Source organism: Gymnodraco acuticeps, unplaced genomic scaffold (genome assembly GCF_902827175.1).
Source record: "Gymnodraco acuticeps unplaced genomic scaffold, fGymAcu1.1, whole genome shotgun sequence".
In the NCBI taxonomy this organism is placed as follows: domain Eukaryota; kingdom Metazoa; phylum Chordata; class Actinopteri; order Perciformes; family Bathydraconidae; genus Gymnodraco; species Gymnodraco acuticeps.
In genome coordinates this window covers 1,651,045-1,672,275 of record NW_022990346.1, presented here as the reverse complement: position 1 = coordinate 1,672,275, position 21,231 = coordinate 1,651,045, and the positions used below count along the sequence as shown (strand labels likewise).

At 40.7% G+C, this 21,231-nt stretch overlaps 2 protein-coding genes across 2 annotated transcripts; both read right to left on the bottom strand.

The window, feature by feature from the left end:
* Positions 1 to 275: 275 nt before the first annotated feature.
* Positions 276 to 14,909, bottom strand: usp4 (ubiquitin specific peptidase 4 (proto-oncogene)). Its single transcript, XM_034223706.1, is given in 22 exon segments — positions 276 to 2,314; positions 2,491 to 2,579; positions 4,802 to 4,905; positions 6,390 to 6,539; positions 6,621 to 6,736; positions 6,822 to 6,892; positions 6,987 to 7,223; positions 7,316 to 7,548; positions 7,649 to 7,831; positions 7,935 to 8,029; positions 8,130 to 8,213; positions 8,389 to 8,613; positions 8,976 to 9,308; positions 9,410 to 9,527; positions 11,452 to 11,592; positions 11,745 to 11,806; positions 12,435 to 12,556; positions 12,559 to 12,579; positions 12,698 to 12,824; positions 12,902 to 13,032; positions 13,161 to 13,288; positions 14,643 to 14,909. Coding segments are annotated over 22 exon segments (3,126 nt in total). The 5' UTR covers positions 14,873 to 14,909; the 3' UTR covers positions 276 to 2,188.
* Positions 14,910 to 15,204: 295 nt separating this feature from the next.
* emc3 (ER membrane protein complex subunit 3) lies at positions 15,205 to 18,785 on the bottom strand. The gene is made up of 9 exons (XM_034223670.1): positions 18,503 to 18,785; positions 17,951 to 18,122; positions 17,400 to 17,457; positions 17,180 to 17,273; positions 16,903 to 17,007; positions 16,670 to 16,751; positions 16,468 to 16,547; positions 16,085 to 16,167; positions 15,205 to 16,005 (listed from the first exon to the last, which is right to left on the bottom strand). The coding sequence occupies exons 2-9, from the start codon at positions 18,103 to 18,105 to the stop codon at positions 15,877 to 15,879; spliced, it is 786 nt and encodes a 261-aa protein (XP_034079561.1). The 5' UTR covers positions 18,106 to 18,122; positions 18,503 to 18,785; the 3' UTR covers positions 15,205 to 15,876.
* Between the last annotated feature and the right edge of the window lie 2,446 nt (positions 18,786 to 21,231).

The following is a 21,231-nucleotide window of genomic DNA, read 5'->3' as shown; positions in this document are numbered from 1 at the left end:
TTATTTTGACCTTCTTTTATATCAGGGTACCATTGTAATGTTCCAAATAAAGTTTCTTATCTAGGATATTAGCTGTAATCAGATCATGTACAGATCATAGTTCGTTTTTGCAACCAGTCAGCATGAGTTGCAGCACCTGCAAATAAAGATCATTTTGCAATACAGTTATTACACAACCACTACTGACATTACACCGGCTTTGGAAAAGTCCCAGCTTTTGTGTGGTCTTATACTATTTTTTTGGTGCATATAATTATTCCAAACAAACCACCCTGTTGAGGCTTCCAGTCTTTATTGTACTTTGAATTCAAATATTTCTCAGTTAAACAATTACTGTAGATATCGGCAATAAGATAAATATGAAGACAAGAATTTATACACCTATTTTCAATAGTGTGATCATTTACATCTCTATGGTTATGTTCGAGTTTGAATTGCTGTCGTGATTTAGGGGGAAAACAAGATGCTCAGCATTTAGCATTGTTTTCAAAGAAGTATCTAAGATTACTAAAATGATGTAAAGCTTTTCTAAGCATAGGCTTGAATGAGTATATTTAGGTAGTTCACTTTTAAATGACATGGTCAGGACCAACCAGCAAAGAGGGCACTTGGAGGTCCTGCATATCAACATGCTGTGATGCAACGAAGTGCAGAATTTATGCCACAGAACAAGACTTCAGGAAACAGATTCATTTAGTACTAACTGCCATCTGATTCACCAGAGGATCCTTGAGACTGACTATAGGTACATATGTTTGAGACACATTATAACTGTGCTTCCTGTGATAACTGTGTATGTAATGACCAAAATCAGAAAGACTAAAAAAGGGATTCTTCTTTTATGTTAGCAACCGAGACAGCCTTATGTCCATGATCTCTGGAAGCAAAGAAATCGGGTGCACATGACTGCACTCAGCTGTTAAAGTGCTGCTCTCATGACCCCATCTGATGACACATGTACATTGTTCCTACTCACAAGGAGCAAGTCAAGTTTCAGGAATAAAAGCACCACTTTTAAACTAGTTTATTTTGCTTCACTCAGTGTGCTTTAAAGATATCAAATAACATAGCCATTTCAATACAGCGCTGCATTAATGTACAAGACTAGGGGTCCAATCAGGCAGCAATCAAAATATTCCTATAAGACACATTAAAATGATGTGGAAGTGAATGACAGACTGTAACCTTTAATGCCTAGGCCAAATCTTACAAATCTGTCATGTCCAAAAGCAGGTCGATAATGTACTCATGGAGAAGTCAAAGTGCCCCCTTTTTTAGTCAGGCTGCAGGAATCAAAAGGCCTCTTTTGCATTGTGATTAAAAAAAAAAGAAAAGGGGGTAAATAAACATTAGTAGCAGGGTAAGCATCCTCTCATGAGTTTAGGGTCCGAGAGACAGCAGAGCCCATTCTGTGCATCAAAGAAGAAGAAATTGATGGCTGAACAAAAACTGCTTCTGCCACAACTCATGTCGGGATGCAGATTCCTTTATAAAGAAATCCCCTCTGTGGTTTAGATTGCAACACAGAGCAAGAAGAACAGCCGCCACAGTTAGACCGCGGCAGCCAGACCCGCCATCAGTGATCCACTATACAGGTGGAATAAGGTCACAGGATTCTTTCAACAAGCATGGCATGTATTGTTCTGCGTGCACATCACACTGTTTAAAGTTTGCATTTACCTCAGCCCAGCAAGACTATGAAGAGTGAAACCCAGGCCAGTATCTTGCTAATGTCTTATCAGATGGTACATTTCCTCATAAAAACCTCTGAACGCTTTGGTTGAAACATGTGCATTTGGCTTTTTTTTTTAGATTTTGACTGTTGTTGTTAGCAACAGAAACATTTTTATTTATCTACGCATATGAGGGCACTTCTAACATTCTGTTTATCCAGTGAGAGGATCTCTATCCATTTACACTCCTCTTTAGTTCCAGACTAGTAAAACTATACTCAGAAATCAGTGGGCCGCCCGCTGCAGGGAGGAAGTCTCTCAGGTCCCTCTTCTGACATGGCTGTTGGCTCTAGTGGACAATATACGAGACAGCAATCAAATAAAATACGGGGAAGGAAGGGTGAATAATGTTAAGTCTGCGGAGTCCTCTGTCACTAAAGTAGCTTTGTGTGTGCGCCCGAGTGTCTCTATTTGCTGTATGTGTTTCAGTGCGTGTCCCTTTGCCCCAGGGCTCCTCAATTTGTGTCCATGTGATCCTCGGCTGCTTCGGGGGCTCCTCCCAGCGAGGCCGAGGGCTGAGGTTTGGAGGAGGGGGCTTCCTCGTCTCTGCGCTGATAGAACAGCACGTAGGCTGCTTTAGTCTGCAAGGGGCGACAGGGATACCATTACAAAACAAGGACACTCGACACCAAGGACAAAAGGCCATGAAGGCTTTTTCAAACATTGGTCACTGATAAAAGAACACGCAAGGATCCCTGCTGCATCTTTAGGGGGACATTAATCCAACATGTAATAACATTAAAGAGTGAAAACTCACCACAATCTGGTCCTCTGAGGCAGAGGAGACGCTGCTGTCATCAAAGTAATACCACTTTCCATCCACTTTATTCTTGCCATACGCCGTGTCTGTTAGAGGGGAAGAAGTGTTAAACAAACTGCTTTTCAGTTCATTTGTTTATCCAGGAAGAGATACTGATCTCACACCAGCTCACTACGAATGGACAAAGCTAACTCAAAGAAAGACTAATGGCGCATTTCCACTGCAACGGGGTAGCCCCGTTTAAGCGTCCCTAAGCGTCCTCGCTCAGGCCTCGGGCTACCTCGCTGGCCTTCCGAGGCCGTGGCGCATTTCCATTACAGTTTAGGACCTGGGGTAGCAACGCAGTGTAGGCGGGGCGATCGGCTTCACATTTCGAGTTGTTCCGTCGAGCTCCCGCTGGATGTTTATCATCCCCAATGAGATGAAGGAACGTCGTCACCTCCTCGGTCGACCACGGTGTGCTTTTCTTATTAGACGTAACCATTTTTGTAGCTCCTCCGTTTACAAAATGCTGTTTATAAAAAAGCTGCAAGCTTGCTTCTAAATATATATGCGACGCTAGGGATGAACTCGCTCGCGATCTTGTGACGATTCTCTCTGACCAATCAGCAGGCGAGAGTGTTGACGTCACTAGTTCAGCCCTGGCCCTGGTCTGAGGGAACCACGATTTTATGAGGCCGGAAAAAGAGGGAAAAAGTACCCGCTAGCCGGTACTAGGCTATATGGAAAGGCCACCAAAAACTGGCCTGGCCGCTTGAGGACGGTTAAGGACGCTTAAACGGGGCTACCCGCTGCAGTGGAAATGCGCCATTAGTCAACAGAGAACAAAGAGGCCTGAGGCACTTTGCCATATTAAAATGTAACTGGCTAGTGTCCAAGGAGACACAATTGTTGTTCAGCATACCATTTGTCGACACATATTGTTTGTGTGGGTATTTTTAAAGTCCAAACAACAAACTGTGCTGGCACTAAAGGGTGAATATTTTGAATGAAAATACCAGTTTATTGTTATAATAAGCTTTTAACGGCCCTTAATGGTTTGTATATGGAGTTGGCTATTCCAAAAGAAGGCAAAGTGTTATTTAAGGCGAGACACCCCAGGTGAATAGGGTAATTTTATTAACTTAAAGGTATCAGCTAGAAATTTCTCCAGTTAATTACTTACAATAAGGCAATTGTCTTTTGTATTACAAGTTTTCTGAAATAGCATGTTTAAATATGCAAATTATCCATTATCTCATTAAATATGCACATATTTTAACACATTTCAGGAATCGAAATCTGAACTTTGGATATAGCCAGATTCAAAATTCTTGTTTCATTTTGTAGTCATATTAGTATCTAAGGCTTTTACAGAAGGGATATTGGATATCTCTTTTTATCACTCCATAAATCAGAAAATACTGTCAACAGCCCTAAAATATCCATTTTCGCCATGTTTTTAGGTATAACATCTTATATAATTCAGGCTATGAATGATCTATGAACAAACCCTTCTGTAAAAGCCTTCATAATATTGATAGGAATATAACTGGAAGGTTTGGTGTATGTACGTGCTACTGAAGTTGAAATTTCGAACTCAGAGTAGGAGAAAAAACTCATTTTGAGAAAACGACCTTTAAAGATTGCAGTGAGGCGCTAGCTAAACCCTCCTGTTCTTTGGATGACAGTTTGCGCATCGACGCACTCCGTGAAGGTATTTCATGTTCAGGGTCATTTTTTTTTTATATACCCTTGCTTCGTGCAAGTGACAATTGTTGTCGTCTTCTCTGTGAACGTTTTTTTCGCCGTTCTTTTGGCATTTTGAGATTTCAATTTCTAGCGGAAAGCTAACCAGGAAGTGTTTTAGCACACCACGTGACGCATCTGAACGAATCACGTTGTCATAAATTGACACCAGCCAATGAGATTTCGTTTCTTGGTTTAAGACCCCTTTGTGCTTTCACGATTGGTTGCTGATACAAAGGAAATGACCATATTTGGATCCGATGAGATTGTGCAGGAGAGACGGAGCTTTCCAGCAATACCTCTGTTGACATGGTGCAAACAGCGGTCGCGGTACTTTATGTTACGTTAGAATGCTAACTTTTGGTGAATTTAGGAGAAATCTACAGACGCAAATAGACAAACTATAGTAAAATAAACACTTAAATGTGTATTTTGTACGTTTTCCTTCCAAAAGCCTGAAAGAAAACATGTTATGGAATCAAAATAGCACAAAATCTCAAAATTGACCAGTACTTGAAAAACGATGTTTTTGCCTGCTGTGTCTCGCCTTAAGAGATTCAAATGACAACATGTGACTTACAGTGACCCCCTCCCATTCCTCCATAGTGGTTTGACACGGAGATGAGGTCATACATGAAGGGGCCGGCCTTGGGATCGCACACAAACTCCGACATGTTGAGATCCCTGATGGAGAAAACATAATCAGTCACAGGAAAATAAAATGGAATTGCCATCACACTGAAACTGAGTCATTTCAATTAAAATACCCAGAAAATAAAACTAGATTCAGGTACCATCACATTTGTAAAATACAGCATATGGGCCTACTGTTTGTCTAAGCCAACATTGTCTATTGTGCATGACTCAGCATTTTTTTGTAAAGCTGGATTTCAGTCACGTTTTAAGCCTTATGGTTCCTGTTATGGAAATAATTATCATAAGACGCCAATTTGTAACATACAGGACAAACCTCGATGTCTGTTTACCTTCTTTAAGGACACAGGCGGTTTAGCCAATAATATTATTGTTCCCATTCTGTGACCGGTCAATACTGGGATACAGATGGTCTGTGTTGTGGGTACACTGGGACACTTCCTTCTCTGTATTTGTGGACTCCAAGGTAAAATCTTCGAGGTCATAAGTGTCCGAAGCAAGTAGCTCAGTGTTCCCACACTGTTTAGGCTATCTCCTCAAATATGTTGTTTACTCTCTGCGAAACCAGTTAGATGGGCTGGCAAGAGAGAGGCTCTCCAGAATTGAAGTGGCAACTCTACCGTGAAGTCAGAACCTCTGACTCTTGGATTTGTGATGTGAATACTCTGGTACCAACTCCAAATAAATCACAGTGGTTTGACATCAAAGCTCCGACTCTTCCCGTGTCTCCTTCCTGAGTCGGTGACTCCACTGCATGCTACACAGAAGTTTCCTCTACAGTTCCTAGTGGATCAAGTTTCTCAACTGGCACAAGGCCACGAGTGAGACAGGTTAAAAAACACTGTAGTGTGTACTAACTGAAAAACTAAATGTCTATCTATGATGAAAGACTACTTCTGAGCTATAAAAGTTACGCAACAAGACAGTTAAGGACAATAAGAACAAAGGTGTAATTGTTCTTTGAAGTATGATGCAACTTTCCTGAAGCCAAAGTCCATTTCTTTAAAGTATAGAACGAGTATTTCCTCATTCCGACCTTGAGTCATTTTGTTCTTTGAGTTTTAGACTTTAGCTCCCCCTGGTGTAAACGTGCCACTTATACTGTTTCTCAGTTCCTTAGGCACAAACTTCAAATGACAATCACTATTTTCAAATTGAGTGAGCGTAGGTGTATCTATGGCTGATAATTACAATTGAGCATCACTTAGTAGCCATGATCTATAATACTGCTCTTCCAAAGAACATAAATAATGGCAAAAAAACGGATACAACGTGAATCTTTATCAAGTTAAAAATCGAAAAGCATCTACACTTCAACTATCAAAAGGCAAGGCAAGGTAAGTTTATGTATACAGCACCTTTCAATACAAGGCAATTCAAAGTGCTTTACAAAAATGAAAGACATTAAAAAGTGAATTATTCTAAGGAATCTAAAGCTACAATCTTCCTCATCAAACGTGAGCCTTTTTGTTAAACTTCTCCCATTATGTTAACCATCAGTCCTGCCAGCGTACCTGATGGGAAAGTCCACCACGGTGTCCAGCTTGTCCCTCCAACACCGGTTGTAGGAGAAGCGCTTCAGATGAACTACCAGAATGCGAGGCAGCGACCACAAGTCAAACTTCTTTGTGGCCTGTTGGTGTTTCTTACATGTTGGACAATACCTGCATTCAAAAAAGATGGTATTTATATGACAAACGTTTTAGTTTGACAGTGGAGTAGGCGGCAGTTGTTGTGAGCGTTACCATGGGTCGTGTTCTCCCAGCGTCTCCATGGTGGTAAAGAGCTCCGTGCACTCCCTCAGAGCCACAGTGGCTTTCTTCTTCTGGGGCTGGAGCATGCTCTCGTGCTTCTCATAGGCCTGCACACAGCATTCACACACACATAAATAGACTGTTTGGATATATTGTGACAGGATTTTTTGTGATGAACGCTCCCCTACTGACCTCTGCTTCCTGTTCGTCGTAACACAGTTTCTTTGACTCCGAGTCCCAGTCGATCGCCACTGTGGAATGTGCTGCAGAGAAAGGAGTGTGGGGAGGCTTTGTCAACACAAAGTTGCTTTAAAAAGATAAAGGTCAATAAAATAAGTACAAAAGATTAACACTTACGATTGAGTTTGAGGACATTTCCATCACAGGGCAGCGGGCTGATGTTAGCTGTTCCGTAGGAGTTAACGATGCTAAAAGAGAAGAGCCTGGCTGGTGAAGAGTTCTTCTTGGGTGAAGAGTTCTTCTTGGGTGTGTCTCCTTTGGAGACATTTTCCAAGTCAGACGCCTCCTCTTCCTCCTCTTCGGAGTGGCCGTTCTCTGGCTCTGGACTCACCTGGTGGTCCATGGCTTCATCACCTAAAAAAACACAATGAAATCAATCCTTTGGACTTGTTGGGCACAGATCATTTTCTCCTTCTACTTGGTGATGAATAACGTTGGCTGCGTACCATCGTATACCCCGTTAGTCTCATGGCAGGCCCCTGAGTGGCTGCTGCCGTTACTGGAGCTGGCACTGCACGAGGCCCCGTCTGACAGCGGGCTGCCGCAGCCACCCAGGCTGGCGTTGGCATTAGACGCTGTGGAACATTCTGGAGCCTGGCTGCAGCTGGCAGAGGCTGCTGTGGCTGAGGCCGAGGCCCTGCTCTCACCATTCGGGGTCGGGGATTGTTTTACATAGCGCCTGCAACAGGAAACAAGGGAGATTAATTAACCAGGAAATACACTCACAACTCACGTTTGTATCAGTGTCATGTTGTCTCCTCTTTACTCTAAGTCCTTACCCAATCCTCTCTAGGATCTTTTCATACAGAACGTCTGCTACGAGGTTGTGTCTGGGCACGGTGATGAGTAAAGGCTGACCAAACAGCATGGTGCTGCTGGAGCTTCCTGCGTGCTTGGAGTGGCGTTCTCTGAAATACACAGGCAGGTTCATCTTCTCGCTGTCCTCTTCCTGTACCTCGTACCTGCAAGGAGCAACAACACACACATTACACACACCTCGTATTAAACTGCAAACCCAGTGACTATTTATAAACATCTCAGCTTTCAGTCGTTAACGAGACTTACACAAAGATGTCATCTTTTTCCATAATTTGGTTCAGGCCGTCATCCCGTCTGTATATTTTATGGAACCTATGATTGTAAACGTCAGCAACCACCATCTAAAAAGAGAATACAATTGCAAAGTTAGCACATGTTTCCATATAAACCCAAGATTAAGAAAATGTAAAGCTAGAAGTATAAAAAGCAATAAGTACTAACATTTTCAGAGGGGAATCCACAGATCTTGGACAAGGCGCTGCACAGGTCTGTCACTGAACCCAGTTTTGGGACCACCACTCGATACTGTTGGGCAGAAAACAATATTTAAGTAAAGATTCATTAGTAAATTGAACACAGTACAAAGCCAACTGTTTATAAAATCTCTAATGCAAAGTATTAATTTGTTGGTACTACTAAGTATTACTTTATTTATAGTTTGTGTCTAAAGCAATGACCCTTGATGTTAATTCCACCTCACCTGTGTGGGTCTGGACTGAGGGTCTGATCGCACCAGGAACACCTCCATAGTCCGGTCCTTCTTCATGGGCAGAGGCAGTGTGAGGTAGCAGAAGGGGTCAAAGGTCACCGACACCTTGGAGCACTCTGGGCAAACCAGAGTGGATTTGAAGAGGCCGTGGAAAATATCAACTATGATAGAGTCGTTGCGCAAGCGGTGGTTTGTCCAAGCTTCCTTTGCAACAATCTGTAACAAAAACAGAACATTCATTAGATATCATTGTTAAACCTCCGAAGAAACAGTGCAGCTTGATATTGCAAAGTAGTTCATTGAAGCATTTTGCTCTACTATCCAAATAAAACAATGTGAAGCTTCAAAACAAAAGCCTATGCCATGTCTTGAAGCTCAGTCAAATCTTTTAACATCATTTCAACATTAAATAAAACACAACTGCGAGTGCTGTGAGAATAGATATTTAAGCAGCATCATTTTACATCAGATTGAGCATTCGAAAGCAGTTTTAAGATTTATTTTTGATAAGTAAAATGCTTCTAGAAATCGACACCACAAAATGTCCAACACACGCTGTTTCTATGTTTGCGCTGTACCTCATCTGCCCGTCCGTCATCATCCCTTACGGCCAGGTAAGGCTTCTTCCTGACGCGGTTCAGATCTTCATGGAGTCCGTCGAGCAGGAAGGCCAGCAGCTCCTGCGAGTCCTGCTGCTGGTAGCCTGAAAACTGAGGGGCAAAACGGCCCACCTGGGTCTTGAAGGTACGTGGGGCCACATAGCTGCTGCGACTCAACCACATCTGCTTCACTAGATCTGCATAGGCCTCCGCTATCTCGCCCCTCATGCCCAGGGGATTCTCTCGGTTAATCTCTGCCTCGTAATGGTCTTCGAGGAAGTATTCTGTGAGTGGGGATGCATTGCTCAGGCACTGGAAGAAGAAAAGTAGATGATGTGAACATCCAAACCCAAAACATGGCAATTGACTTTCTCTGAATGGAAGTTGTAGTATTAGTCGTTTGTTTTCCATACCTGGAGGGCAGAGTTCATGAAGCAGGTGTTGCCCAAATTACTGAGACCACACAGGCCCGGCTGTGACTGCGACTCTCTGTAATTGTAGGAGGAACTGTAAGAATTGTAGCCTCCCAATCTGTTGGAAGAGCAGATCTGTTACTAAGGGTATCCTCAAAGACACTGTGCTGTAATAAAGCCCAATCATTTCAAGCATGACACTCAATGATGGTATAAGGATAAAATATCACATTGACTGAATACCACTTCAAGAGAACATGTGAACCACTCATCATGTGCACCTCTATAATATCGCCTAGGCTACCACACTGTCTCCTACTCATTTAGAATACACAACGGTGTGCAAATCCAGGACAAATATATGTCCAAGAAGTTATGATGACAGAAGCCCAGGGTAGTTCAACATGTTGTTAAAAATCCTAAATGTTTTTTTATATTTTAGTAAACAAATTCTCTATGACATATTCCAATTCATTGACATTTGTAATCTCTTATTTTGCATTTGATATTATTACATTGTGTATTTAGCACACACGCACATATTCAGCAGGAAACTGATTATGGTACCTTTATCTACTAAGATAAAAAACTAAAAGTATGCTGTGCCTAAATGTGTGCACAAAAATGTCTCTTGAATATAACTTTTTATTTCCAAAACACTGAGCATTTAAGAACGATTCTTCATACAGCGTTATATGACAATATTTTCCTCTGGAGTGGGCTTTGGCAATATTATCTACTTTGAGATGGCAGTTTATTAGCTACATCTAAATGCTATCCAACACAACAATGGTCAAACACTTCTAAACCCTGTTCATTATATTGTGATACGGCTACACTCTCCCATGTGGAGACGAGTTGGACTAAAGGCTTTAGATGCAGTAACATGAACCAAATAAGTTGTGTGTTGTGTAGATCGTTCTAATTAACCTGCATTCTTCCACGACATTTTGAAACTAATTCATCAACGCTTCTGTAATCCCACTAAGCTCTAGGTAGCAGTGAACTTCACAAATAGCTAAAGCAAGCATGTTTTAAATTGAAGTTGTCTGAAGTCCTTACCACCAGCTGCTCTTGCAGTAATAAGTAGTGCACCTTTCTTACTGTCCTAATGTGCTCAATGTAGTGACTGCTTTTCGTCTTTTGTTTTCTTAGTTATGTTCTCTGTATTTTATTTGTGTTATGTGTAACGTTGCTGCCTTCTTGGCCAGGTCAGCATTGTAAATGAGATTCTATCTCAATGCTTTTATCTGGTTAAATAAAGGTTAAATAAAATAAAAAAATGTAAACCATAATGCTTTTTCAAGTAAGCACATAACGGAGCCATGCTGCCACAGTACAGTTACGGTTTGTTCTTTCACAACATGTTCCTCACAACGCAACATGATTAAAGTATGCTGTAGTGTATCTACATCTTTCATAACACATTTGAAATGGGCATTGACACGCACTTCTCCCTGGGTGACACACGAGTTTGCTTTCAATGGCCACCCAAACACACCCAATACAAAACAAACTGCCAAATGGAAACTGCCAAATGGATTGAAGCAATCAAAAGCAGAAGCGCTATAAAAGACTTAGATACGATGGGAAGATGAAAAGCACATACTTGTGTAACAGTGTATAACAAAATATTAGTAATCTGTTATTTAATTTGTTTTTTTAACAGAGACCTCATGCTTTGGTGAAGGACTGTAGAGGCTTAACTGACACCGATTCAATACATAATACATTCATTGCAAGAGTAATGTGAGAGAATCTACATTTAATATGATATCAAATACACAGGCATGAGAAATATAGCATGAGCCAGTTTCACTATAACATGCAATGAGTCTTTGGAGATGTAAGAAATTCATCGACAGGAGCTGAGGAAGTAACTGGGACAAAAGAAAAATGAAGGGCGCGTTCAGACCAGCCTTTCCATCAAACCTCTGAAATGTCCCATCCCATGCCACATAAAGCACACAGGAAACGAACGCCCAGGAGTTCAAAAGTTATTCTCTGAGAAAGGAGTAAAGAGTGAAGCAGAGAGCCCTTGCCTGTTGCCAGAGGAGGTGCTGTTGTTGAGTGTGTAGCCAGGGCTGCTGTCTCCATTGGTCACTGTGGAGGAGATACTGGCTGTTGAGTTGGAGGAGAGCTTTGGGGAGGTAGTGAAATTCCTGGATGGGGTTGTACTTGATCTGGTGAACAAGAGCAAAATCATCATTTAGAAAGCATGTTGTTTAAACTTGACAAACTGTGTTTATAGTAAATGCTCTAAAAGTCTATACTAGGATGCAATTTACCGAATGTTCCTGAATGACACAAAAACAACAACAAGGTATTTGCTTACTTGGGATGGGACGCTTGTCTGGGCCACGTGCCGTCGTCATTCTTCCGCTCAATCACAAGCACCTGTGGTAAAACAAGCTAAATGAGAGCTATGCTGGCACAACTGACCTTCATGTCCGAGCTATCAGGTCTCAGGGCTTGAATGTAACACTAACAGTTAAACCTGTGACAAGTGTTGCAGAGCTTTAGCAGCTGTATGTAGGTCTATCAACTGCACTTACTTCCATGTGTGATTTGTCTGTTGTTGACTTCCAGCTTGCAGTTTCAAAACAAGGCTGCTGTGTTTACTCAAAAACATTTGAGGCCAGAGTGTGTTAGATTTGATCGTGCTATGTAGCAAGATGTTATTTGATTTCCTACACCCAGTCAAGCCACCATACAGAATATATACAAAGTAACACAACATATCAGTAATAGCTTGCAATACAACACTACCACAATCCTCAGCATTGAACCATACGGCTGAACCACAATACTTCCACATTTTTACCTCAACAATATATATATATATGATTGCAGGGCAATGTTATTGTATTACAATAGACTCAGAGTTCCTGTTATTCTGTACAATGCGTGTCAATGAATTATGAATGCACAGTGAGTAGCAGTACTTTACTGAGCTTCAAAAGAAATGAGGAACAGAGTCTCTCATTGATCTGACGGGTATTTGAATAACACAGCTCTACACTACCTGTCCCTGGAAGAGTCCGGCATCCTGTACAGTGCTGTCCGGCTTATTCAGCTGCTCGTAGGTGTTGCTCATGTATTTGTTCCAGAGCCGTGTCTCCTTCTCCGATGGGATATTGAAAGCGTCCTCATATCCTTCTCTATGGTATCTGAACAAAATATATATTATTATTATTATTATCTTGCCATGCTTTCAGTGTGTAGGAAGCCATCTATTTAGTCATTTTTAAGGCCAAGTTAAATACATAGAACAATGTGGCGCCTTACCTATAGTATCAGCTTTACTGAAATGACGTGTAACAACATTGTCCATGTTGTCATTCTCACACAAGTTCAGCTCCAGCAAATAGACTTCCACTTTACAGTGCTTGACAAACATGCCATGTTCAACAACCTGGAGCAGAAAGGAGACATTTAGGAGCCCATTCTGAATGGTCAAAATAAACAAGGTAAAAATGACAACGGCGTTACCTTCCTGACGATGGGTCTCAGGCACTCAAGGCAGCTGTACCAGCACACAAGCTTATTCCATGCTTCAGTGGGTACAAGGACATAGTCCAGCTCATCTATGAGGTGCTCTTTCAGGGACTGAGTCTCCTGGTCTATAAGAAAACAAAAAAAACACAAAATTCTGACTACAGGAGGAAATACAACTCCTATAATCTTTATGTGGGATTTGTGATTTCGTCAAGAGCAAGCAAAGCAACATGTATGTAAGTTTAAAGTTTACCTGAGAAGAGCCCAGAGTTATCAATTGGTCCTGGAAAGAGGCTACGTTCTCCAACATTGTACATGTCCCAGTTGTCAAATCCAACGTACTTCTTCCATTGTTTGAACCACCGGCTGTCGATTAGATACCTAAAACAAACAAGTTGATAACAATGCATTACAAACATTTCTAATTTGCAAAGACACCTAATTTCTTCTGAAGTCTTTGAGACTTGTACTTTATAAAGCATTTGTTGGTCATCATCATATTTGTTTATATCAAGCAAGGACAGAAAGGGGTCAAAATATGATACAATGCATGAGACATTGTACTCAGTCTTCACCAACCCAGAACATTATGTAACAACAAACTGCCTTGGCATTTGCAGATATAGTAACAGCAAGCTAGTTTGACTTAATCTCCTCCCAAGCAAGAATCTCCTTTAGTTAATAGGCTTGTTAGAAAGCATTCACATAGTAAGCCGTTGAGTCATGGCTTTGTTTTCCTTACTACTGTCAGAATTAGTACAACACCTTCAAAAAGGAGGAGCCTCCAAATGAAATGGTGTGATCTTTATTTTCCCTTTAACCTAAGGTTATTTGTTCTGAGCTATGCAACAGAGATAAATCATACAATCATGCTTGTGTAAAATCACACATTTCAGCTTAAATGCCATGGGATAGTTGTTTATTTTTTAAATAAGTCACAGGGCCATGAGACACTACATATAGGCAATCACTGATACATCAACAATTTGTGTTATGGTCACTGAGTAGCTAGTAGCTGACAGATATAAAACAAGTGGTTCTTCCTTTGGTGTCCATTTATATCAACAACGAAGGCAATTTAAATTATTGCTCAAGCCTGTTTAATATACCAAACTCCCGTTGCCCAGGCCTGGCTGATCTTTGTGATATTAAACAATGTTAGCTAACACAGGCAGCAGGACGGTAAAGAAACCTTTCAGACAACTTCAACAGGCATGTCAATACAAGCAGGTAATGACATCGCAAAAATATTCCTGCCAACAGGCCCATTTCCTGATCACTAACGTTATTTATCTAGCAACGAGCCAGTTGGAATGGTAGGAGATTCCACCATCTGAATCCAGGGCCTGTTCTATCAGGCGAGTAGCCACCAAATCAGCAAACGTCACCTAACTTGTCACAAATGAGATATTAACGTCCCAGTACTCAACACATGAGCCGCGGCGCTAGCAATGTTAGTTTCATTGTTTACGACCAACGTAACTAGTTGTTACTGCATGCTCCACTCTCAACATATATATTGGAAAGTCGGACTGGCTAACAACTAGCGTGCTAACTTGTTAACATTAGCTGGCCAAAATACAGCTCATCAGCTTTCGATTTCCGACTTAAAACCATTGGTAGCGTTAGCTTGCTAGCTTTAGCATCTTAGCGTTTCCTGTTTCTCACAAGCTAACGCTAGCTAGCTACGGCTAACAGAAACACCCTGGTAATGTTCGCCGCTGCAGATTCTTACCATTCGTCACCCTTTCTAAGAGTTGTTTTCAAAAGTGACCCAATAGTCTGTTTTTGATTTTCGGTTGAAGGGGTTGGCATTTGTGCTGCTACCGGCTCCGAGTCAGAATCTGCCGCGCCACCCGGCTCGGGTCCTCCTCCCTCGGCCATCATGCAGTGAGTGTGCCGGTATCGTGAACGCGCGGATGGAAGAGGCGCACTGACTGGGGCGAGCTTCAGAGCGCTGCTCATGGGAAACGCTCTTCCTCTACGGCCAGTACGAGCAGAGCTGTAGCAATCCAGTATAACTGCTCTGCAAACCAGTCAGTCATAGGATTGTTAAACGTTAAATGGCATCAAAGTGCTTTAGATCAAGTGCACCAAAAGTGCTACTGAAAAAAACATCCGTGTATTGTTTTGACCTCAAATGTCATGTCTTCTGAAGCATCAACCAACTTCATCACTGACTTCACCTACGAGACGTTATTGCTCCATAGAAGAATGACACATTAGTCAAATTACTCGTTTGCATTGTAATGGTATTTCTTAAATGTGTTGGCTTCATTAAAACAAAGAAAACAAGGTATTTTGTCAAAACAGGCTTTATGTTGTACAAAACACAGGAGTTACATAACAAAATAAACCATCTAAATAGTTCAAAAACATAATTCCAATCACACACACATTCTCTGCCAACAGCTAATCAATTTCTGAGTCTACTTCCAACTTTAGGCAACTGACGCAGACCAGCTGATCTATGATCTAACAAAAATAATTATTAAAGGTAGTTAAAGAATAATTAAATAAACGTCATTCAGACCTGTTAAATGGTAGTGTGTTCTATTGTTTAACATGATGATAGATATGAGAATTGGAACAGCTAGTCTAGCTGTGGATGTTATAAGAAAAAATAATCACTAGGTAGTTCACATTCTATAACCTAATGGCATACAGATACTAGCTTATAATAATGCATTAAAAAAGCAAAACATGTCTTTTGATCCTCCCAAACATTTTCTTGTCTCAAAAGAGATGAGGCAGCAGCAGAACCAGTGTATTGTTAAGATATTTCAGATATTCTATTAACAGTAATGGAAAGGAAATAATGCATGTGAAAAGACAAGGACCACAAATCAGTGAATGTAAACTTTGCATAACATGAAGGGATTTGTCCCACTCTGTGGCTTTAACCAAAAACAAATCCCTGCAATGATCAAAATTCCAATTGAAGGCTCCAGGTAGAAGTGACCAGGCCATCAGAAGATACCGCATGGCAGCTCCTTGCTAAACAAGCCATCAAAGTCCAACTCTCTGCTCATCAGATCCTCCTCTACACTCTCCAGTGCCCACTGATGATCCGTCAGTTCCAGTGCCTCCCACTCACCCTGTAATTAAGGACAGACACCACATTAATAACCAAGCAAAGCTCAACCATATTAATTATGCTGAAACTACAGGATATACCTTGAAAGCTTTATTTGTATCAGCAGGCATTGCCATGGCAGCACCACTCATCTGCTCCTGCATGATCCTTGACTGGTCTGCACCTGTAGGGATTGCATTGATAAGGAATTACAGAAAATACCAACTTTAATCATCAGTGTGAATTGTTTTTCTACTATAACTGTCCAGGAAACATCTTCAGACATTTTGAAAGACACAACTCTAATTGTATGTTTTGAAATAAATATTGTTATACATGAAATAACTGCTTGTAGTATGACATGGTGACAAATACGGTTGAACCTTCTGACCATCAGAATAAGTCGAATTAACGATTTCATGTTACTTTCAAAGCATATGAAGTAGAAAACATTGCAAATTATCTTAAAATTAGCTGCATTTACCATTATCTTGTCCCAGAATTAAAGAGTACATGCTTCGTAGTCCAAACACGTTCAGGAAGTACCATGAAGCCGAGCTCACCCTAGATGATAAAGACACACACAACAAATGACAAAAAGGTCACATAATATCTTAAGCATTTTAAGAGTAGTTTAAAAAGGACTGATACAGTAAATGTCTACAGATCATATGTTATTGGTTTACCAGGAGGCATCCAGTGAGAGCAGCTCTACTCCTTGCTGCAGCATGGGCTTGAACCGAAGAGTGAGAGGGAAGGGAACCTTAGCTGAAAATGAAATAGATTACAGAAGAAACTCAATGTAGTATGTCCATATCAACAATATGCAATCAGGTAGCAAGACACATTTAAAGTTGTCTTTTGTGAGGGTCACATTCTGCATCACAGGCAGCAACATCTGAGAGAATGACATAATTACTTGTAACAAATCCTGAAAAGGTCCAGTTGATCCAGCCTCCAATGAGAATCATGGGAAGCACATTGGTGACGTTTCCTTTCATCATATCTGTCAGCATACTGGGATCTGTGAAACGATACAGCATGAAACAAGAAACGCAACATTTAAGTCTTGCTAAGGACTCATTTTTGTATAATATATATACAATTGTTTGGCTTTATTATGTGGATTACAACATTTAAAATAGCACAATCATATTATGTGTAAGTGTGTATTGGTAAATACTTTATAGGATTACCTGTCATTGGTGAGGGTGGAACAACCTTTCTTTTGGTCTTCTTGAAAAATCCATCTTCTTGATTATTGAAGTAGAACTTCCTCATCAAAAAGGACTAAAGAAAAGAAAAGTTGTCAGCACACTGTCGTTCTGACAAATTAATGGAAACAACAGCTGTTTTGTGTAGATAATAAGACAATAACTTGTGCATTAGTTTTAAATGATTGATGAAACTCCCCACCTGTTTGGGAATGTATTTTCCATTTTCCCTGAGGATTCTGCTACGGATAAGAACCTGGCTGGATTTGGAGATGAAACAAAAATAAATGTTTGTAAATTCACTCAAATCAGTTTTTTTCCTTCAGAAAACCCAAATTCACTCATTTGTTCCTCAAGCGGTCCATTGAGGATTTTAAAACTGCAATTATTCAGCTAACTCAAATGTAAATTGTATATTGTATTAAATGTTTACATTTTGTGATTTTGATAGGCTGGTTTATCATAATGTACACTGCCTTCAATCCTGTATATTTATATTGTGTAATCAATTGATATACTCTATGGATACATATCATTCATTATTGATATATATATTCAATGTTTTGCGTACCTTTTATGTTTATCCTCTACTGCTGATATGTATATATTGTATTATTATTGTACTACGTCTAATCTACATGCTACTGTAATGAAACATGTTCCCAATGTGGGATCAATAAACTATATCTAATCCAATTTCAATTTGTTTTTAAAAAATAAATAAACTCAACCTTTCAATTGAGGATTACCTACCTGTCAGAAACCTGTTCTAACGTCAACTTCTTGTCACTTTGAAGGAGAATGGACACATAATGCCGTATCACCCCGACGAGGAAGGTGATGAAGACAATGGGGAGCACCACCCAGAGTCGGATGTTGGAGTCCAGCAGCAGCTCCGGCTCAGCCATCCAGCCTGCTAGCTTAACTGGAGAGTCACAGACACAGCAAAACCATTATTTCAGTACATAGCAGTCCAGTTAAACACGGTTTCTGTTTGTTTTAAAATATTAAAATGATGTTCTATTGAATTTAACACGTTTTTATTTTAATAATTTGTTAAAAATTGCTAATATGTAGGCTGTAGCAAGCCACCACCGAGCCTCGTTACCAGAGCTGTCATTTAGCCGGTTTAGCTAGCTAGCAGCTAACGTCATACACGTTAAACAACATGATTTAAGCTCCACCTCACATAGTAAAAACGATCTGTTCTTTCATAATTCAGGAACAATCAATTTTGAAACCACCACCGATTAGCACAGTTTAACACAGATCACACTAAGCTAATGTTAATGTTAGCCAGGCTACCTTCTTCCTGATACCCGGGGTCACGGACGGTGGGAGCAGGGAGTCTCTAAGCGCAGAGGAAACCACTTGCTGTGTTTTTATCCCAGCTGAGAGAGACGCGAAACATACGCTGAGCGACTTAGTTCAATTAATTAAACAATATTTAATAGTTCGCATCCACTGCTGCGGCCATCGCCCTGTGGTGTTGAATCCAGGGATGAGAGCAGATTTCTGCTTCTGCGGCTCAACCGCATCTCACCGGGACTGCAGCGCCACCGCGCGGTGATAGGTGGGGGGAGTGTGCCCGGGCCAGTGTCCCTATTATGAGTCTTGAGCTGCAGCCTGAGGTCTATCTCAGGACAGGGCTGAGAGCATCAGTGGTGGAAGAGGAACACTTGTACCTAAGTAAGAACTGTAATATCAAAGTGTATAAATATGGCACTAGAAAACCCTTACTCAGTTGACTTCACCTTAAACTTTTACTTTTAACTTTAAATCATGTTTACTATGTTGAATTATGTAATGTTTACTGTTTTGTATATGTTTACAATTTTGCTTGTTTGTTTTGTGTATTTTTCTCATGTTTATGTGTTATTTTAAGTAGCATTTTGTTTTCTTTGCTATTAATAATGTCTTGTACTTGTATTGTAAACTGCCTGGGAGTTGGAAATATGACTCTAACGTGTATGTCTATGACAAAGATAAAATCCCTTAAATCTTTTGAGTCCTGAATTTTTGCTTTCAAAAATGTACTTTAGTTCAAATGCAAAAATTGTATATATAAAGTACAGATGTTTCAAAGAGTCGTGACGCACGGCCGGGGTACATTTTTATTAACTGCTTTCATCGCGACGCGATGTTTACAGTGAGAACAGCTGTGATTGATTGATTGATTGAAAAGTTTATTAACAGCTTGTATATTGGGTACAGTACAGTACAGCTCAAAACATACAATTGTTAAGGGGATGCAGACCAGAGAAAGACTTTCGTCTTGTTTACATCAGGGTCCCCCATTTCCAATTCATCATATCATTTAAGACATATTTGACATACAGATGGCTTATTTACAATTTACATACAGGTGGTTTTTTACATACAGATTGCTTATTTACAATTTTCATTTTAGATTTCGTTCTAATACATCCTAACCGGACATTTAAGACATAGGCCTACCAAATCTACAGATATACAGTTAGTAACAGAGTCTAAAATGCGAGTATATACATAGATGGGGGGGGGGGGGAAGCTGTCCATTGAACGACAGGTTGAGATTTGTACCATTACCGGGGCCAGTTTTGCAATGCTCTCCCCCGAAGGTGCTCTTTAAGAGAGGGTTTGAAGGTAAGTATAGTTTTACTTTCCTTTACAGTTGTGGGAAGAGCGTTCCACCTTGATGTGGCATAATTGCAAAACGTGTATTCACCCTTTTTTGTGCCAAATCTGGGTTTCACATGATTTGTGGAGCTCCCTCTGATGTTATGATCATGGTATTCCTTGACCTTTGGGAATAATTTTGACATGTACATGGGTACCATAGAGGTGTAGTGGATCTTGTAGACCAGGCCCATTGCAAGCTGTACTCTGTCGTCTACTCTAAGCCATCCTATAGGTTGTCAAAGTGGGCAGAGGTGAGGTGGGTTCTAGATGAAAGGTCAAGCAGTAGTCTGACCAGTTTATTTTGCGATGTCTGAAGTTTTATTTTTAGCGCCTTGGAGGTGCTATGGTACCATGACGTGCAAGCATAGTCATAGTACCCTTGAATGAGTGCTCCTGACAGAGTTTTCAGGGTGTTTTTGTTTACCAGAGAGGAGATCCGGTATAGGAATCTAGTTCTTTGATTGACTTTTTTTATTACATTGGATGCCATTTTGTCACAGGAGAGGTTTGCCTCAAGAATAGATCCTAGGTATGTAATTTCCTTCTTACTTGTGACAATAATGTCACCCACTGCAACTGAGAAGTCGTCGGATTTGCTGAGATTATGTTTCGAACCGAAGAGAATGGACTCTGTTTTACCCAGGTGTAATGATAATTTATTATCGGCGAGCCAGGTGCAGATTCTGCCGAGCTCGTGCAGAAAGCAGAGCAGTGTGTAAAATATATATCACTCAGTATAACAGGCCTACTCTCTTTATCTGCTTTAGTTTAGTAGATATCTACGGAGCCCCTAAAGCAGTGGTCCCCAAACTAAGGCCCGCGGGCCGGGTACGGCCCGCCTCCACATTTGACCCGGCCCCCTGAACAATACCAGAGACGCATTATGATTTTTTATTTTTTTTCAGTCTGGCCACGCGAATCCTAGACTAGCCCCTGTCAAAATGTTGTGACCTGCTCTATCGAAATCAGTCGCATTGACCCGAAGACACCTTTTGAGTTGTATACACAGTTGGAAAGAGGATATTCCTAGCTTTCTAATGATATCAAGATTGTTTTTGTACTTAAAATATTAAGCGAAATATGTCACATTATATAATGACTGTCACCGAGTCATAATTTTGAGAAAAAGGCCTTCAAAGTTGTCTCTTCTCTGGAATCCATCCATCTGATTGATTATTAGCGGAGCAAATTATCAAAATACTACCGAGGGAAGATATTTTCGTTTGGAGGGGAAGCTCGCGAGTGTGTGTGTATACGTGTGTGTGTGTGTGAGTGTGTGTGCTTGTGTCATTTTGCGTTTGTGTGTATTGTGTTTGTTTCCCGGGGAAAACACTCACGAGAAACACCGGCTGTTGTTATGCCTGCCGTTCTCC

Excerpts from the sequence above, each read along its gene's own strand:
- emc3 (XM_034223670.1), bottom strand. The coding sequence starts at position 18,105 with ATGGCTGAGCCGGAGCTGCTGCTGGACTCCAACATCCGACTCTGGGTG. Across the intron at positions 17,458-17,950 it reads TTAGAACAGGTTTCTGACAG|CCAGGTTCTTATCCGTAGCA; the intron begins GTAGGTAATCCT and ends CTCCAAATCCAG. Across the intron at positions 16,168-16,467 it reads AATTCTGGGACAAGATAATG|GTGCAGACCAGTCAAGGATC; the intron begins GTAAATGCAGCT and ends CAATCCCTACAG.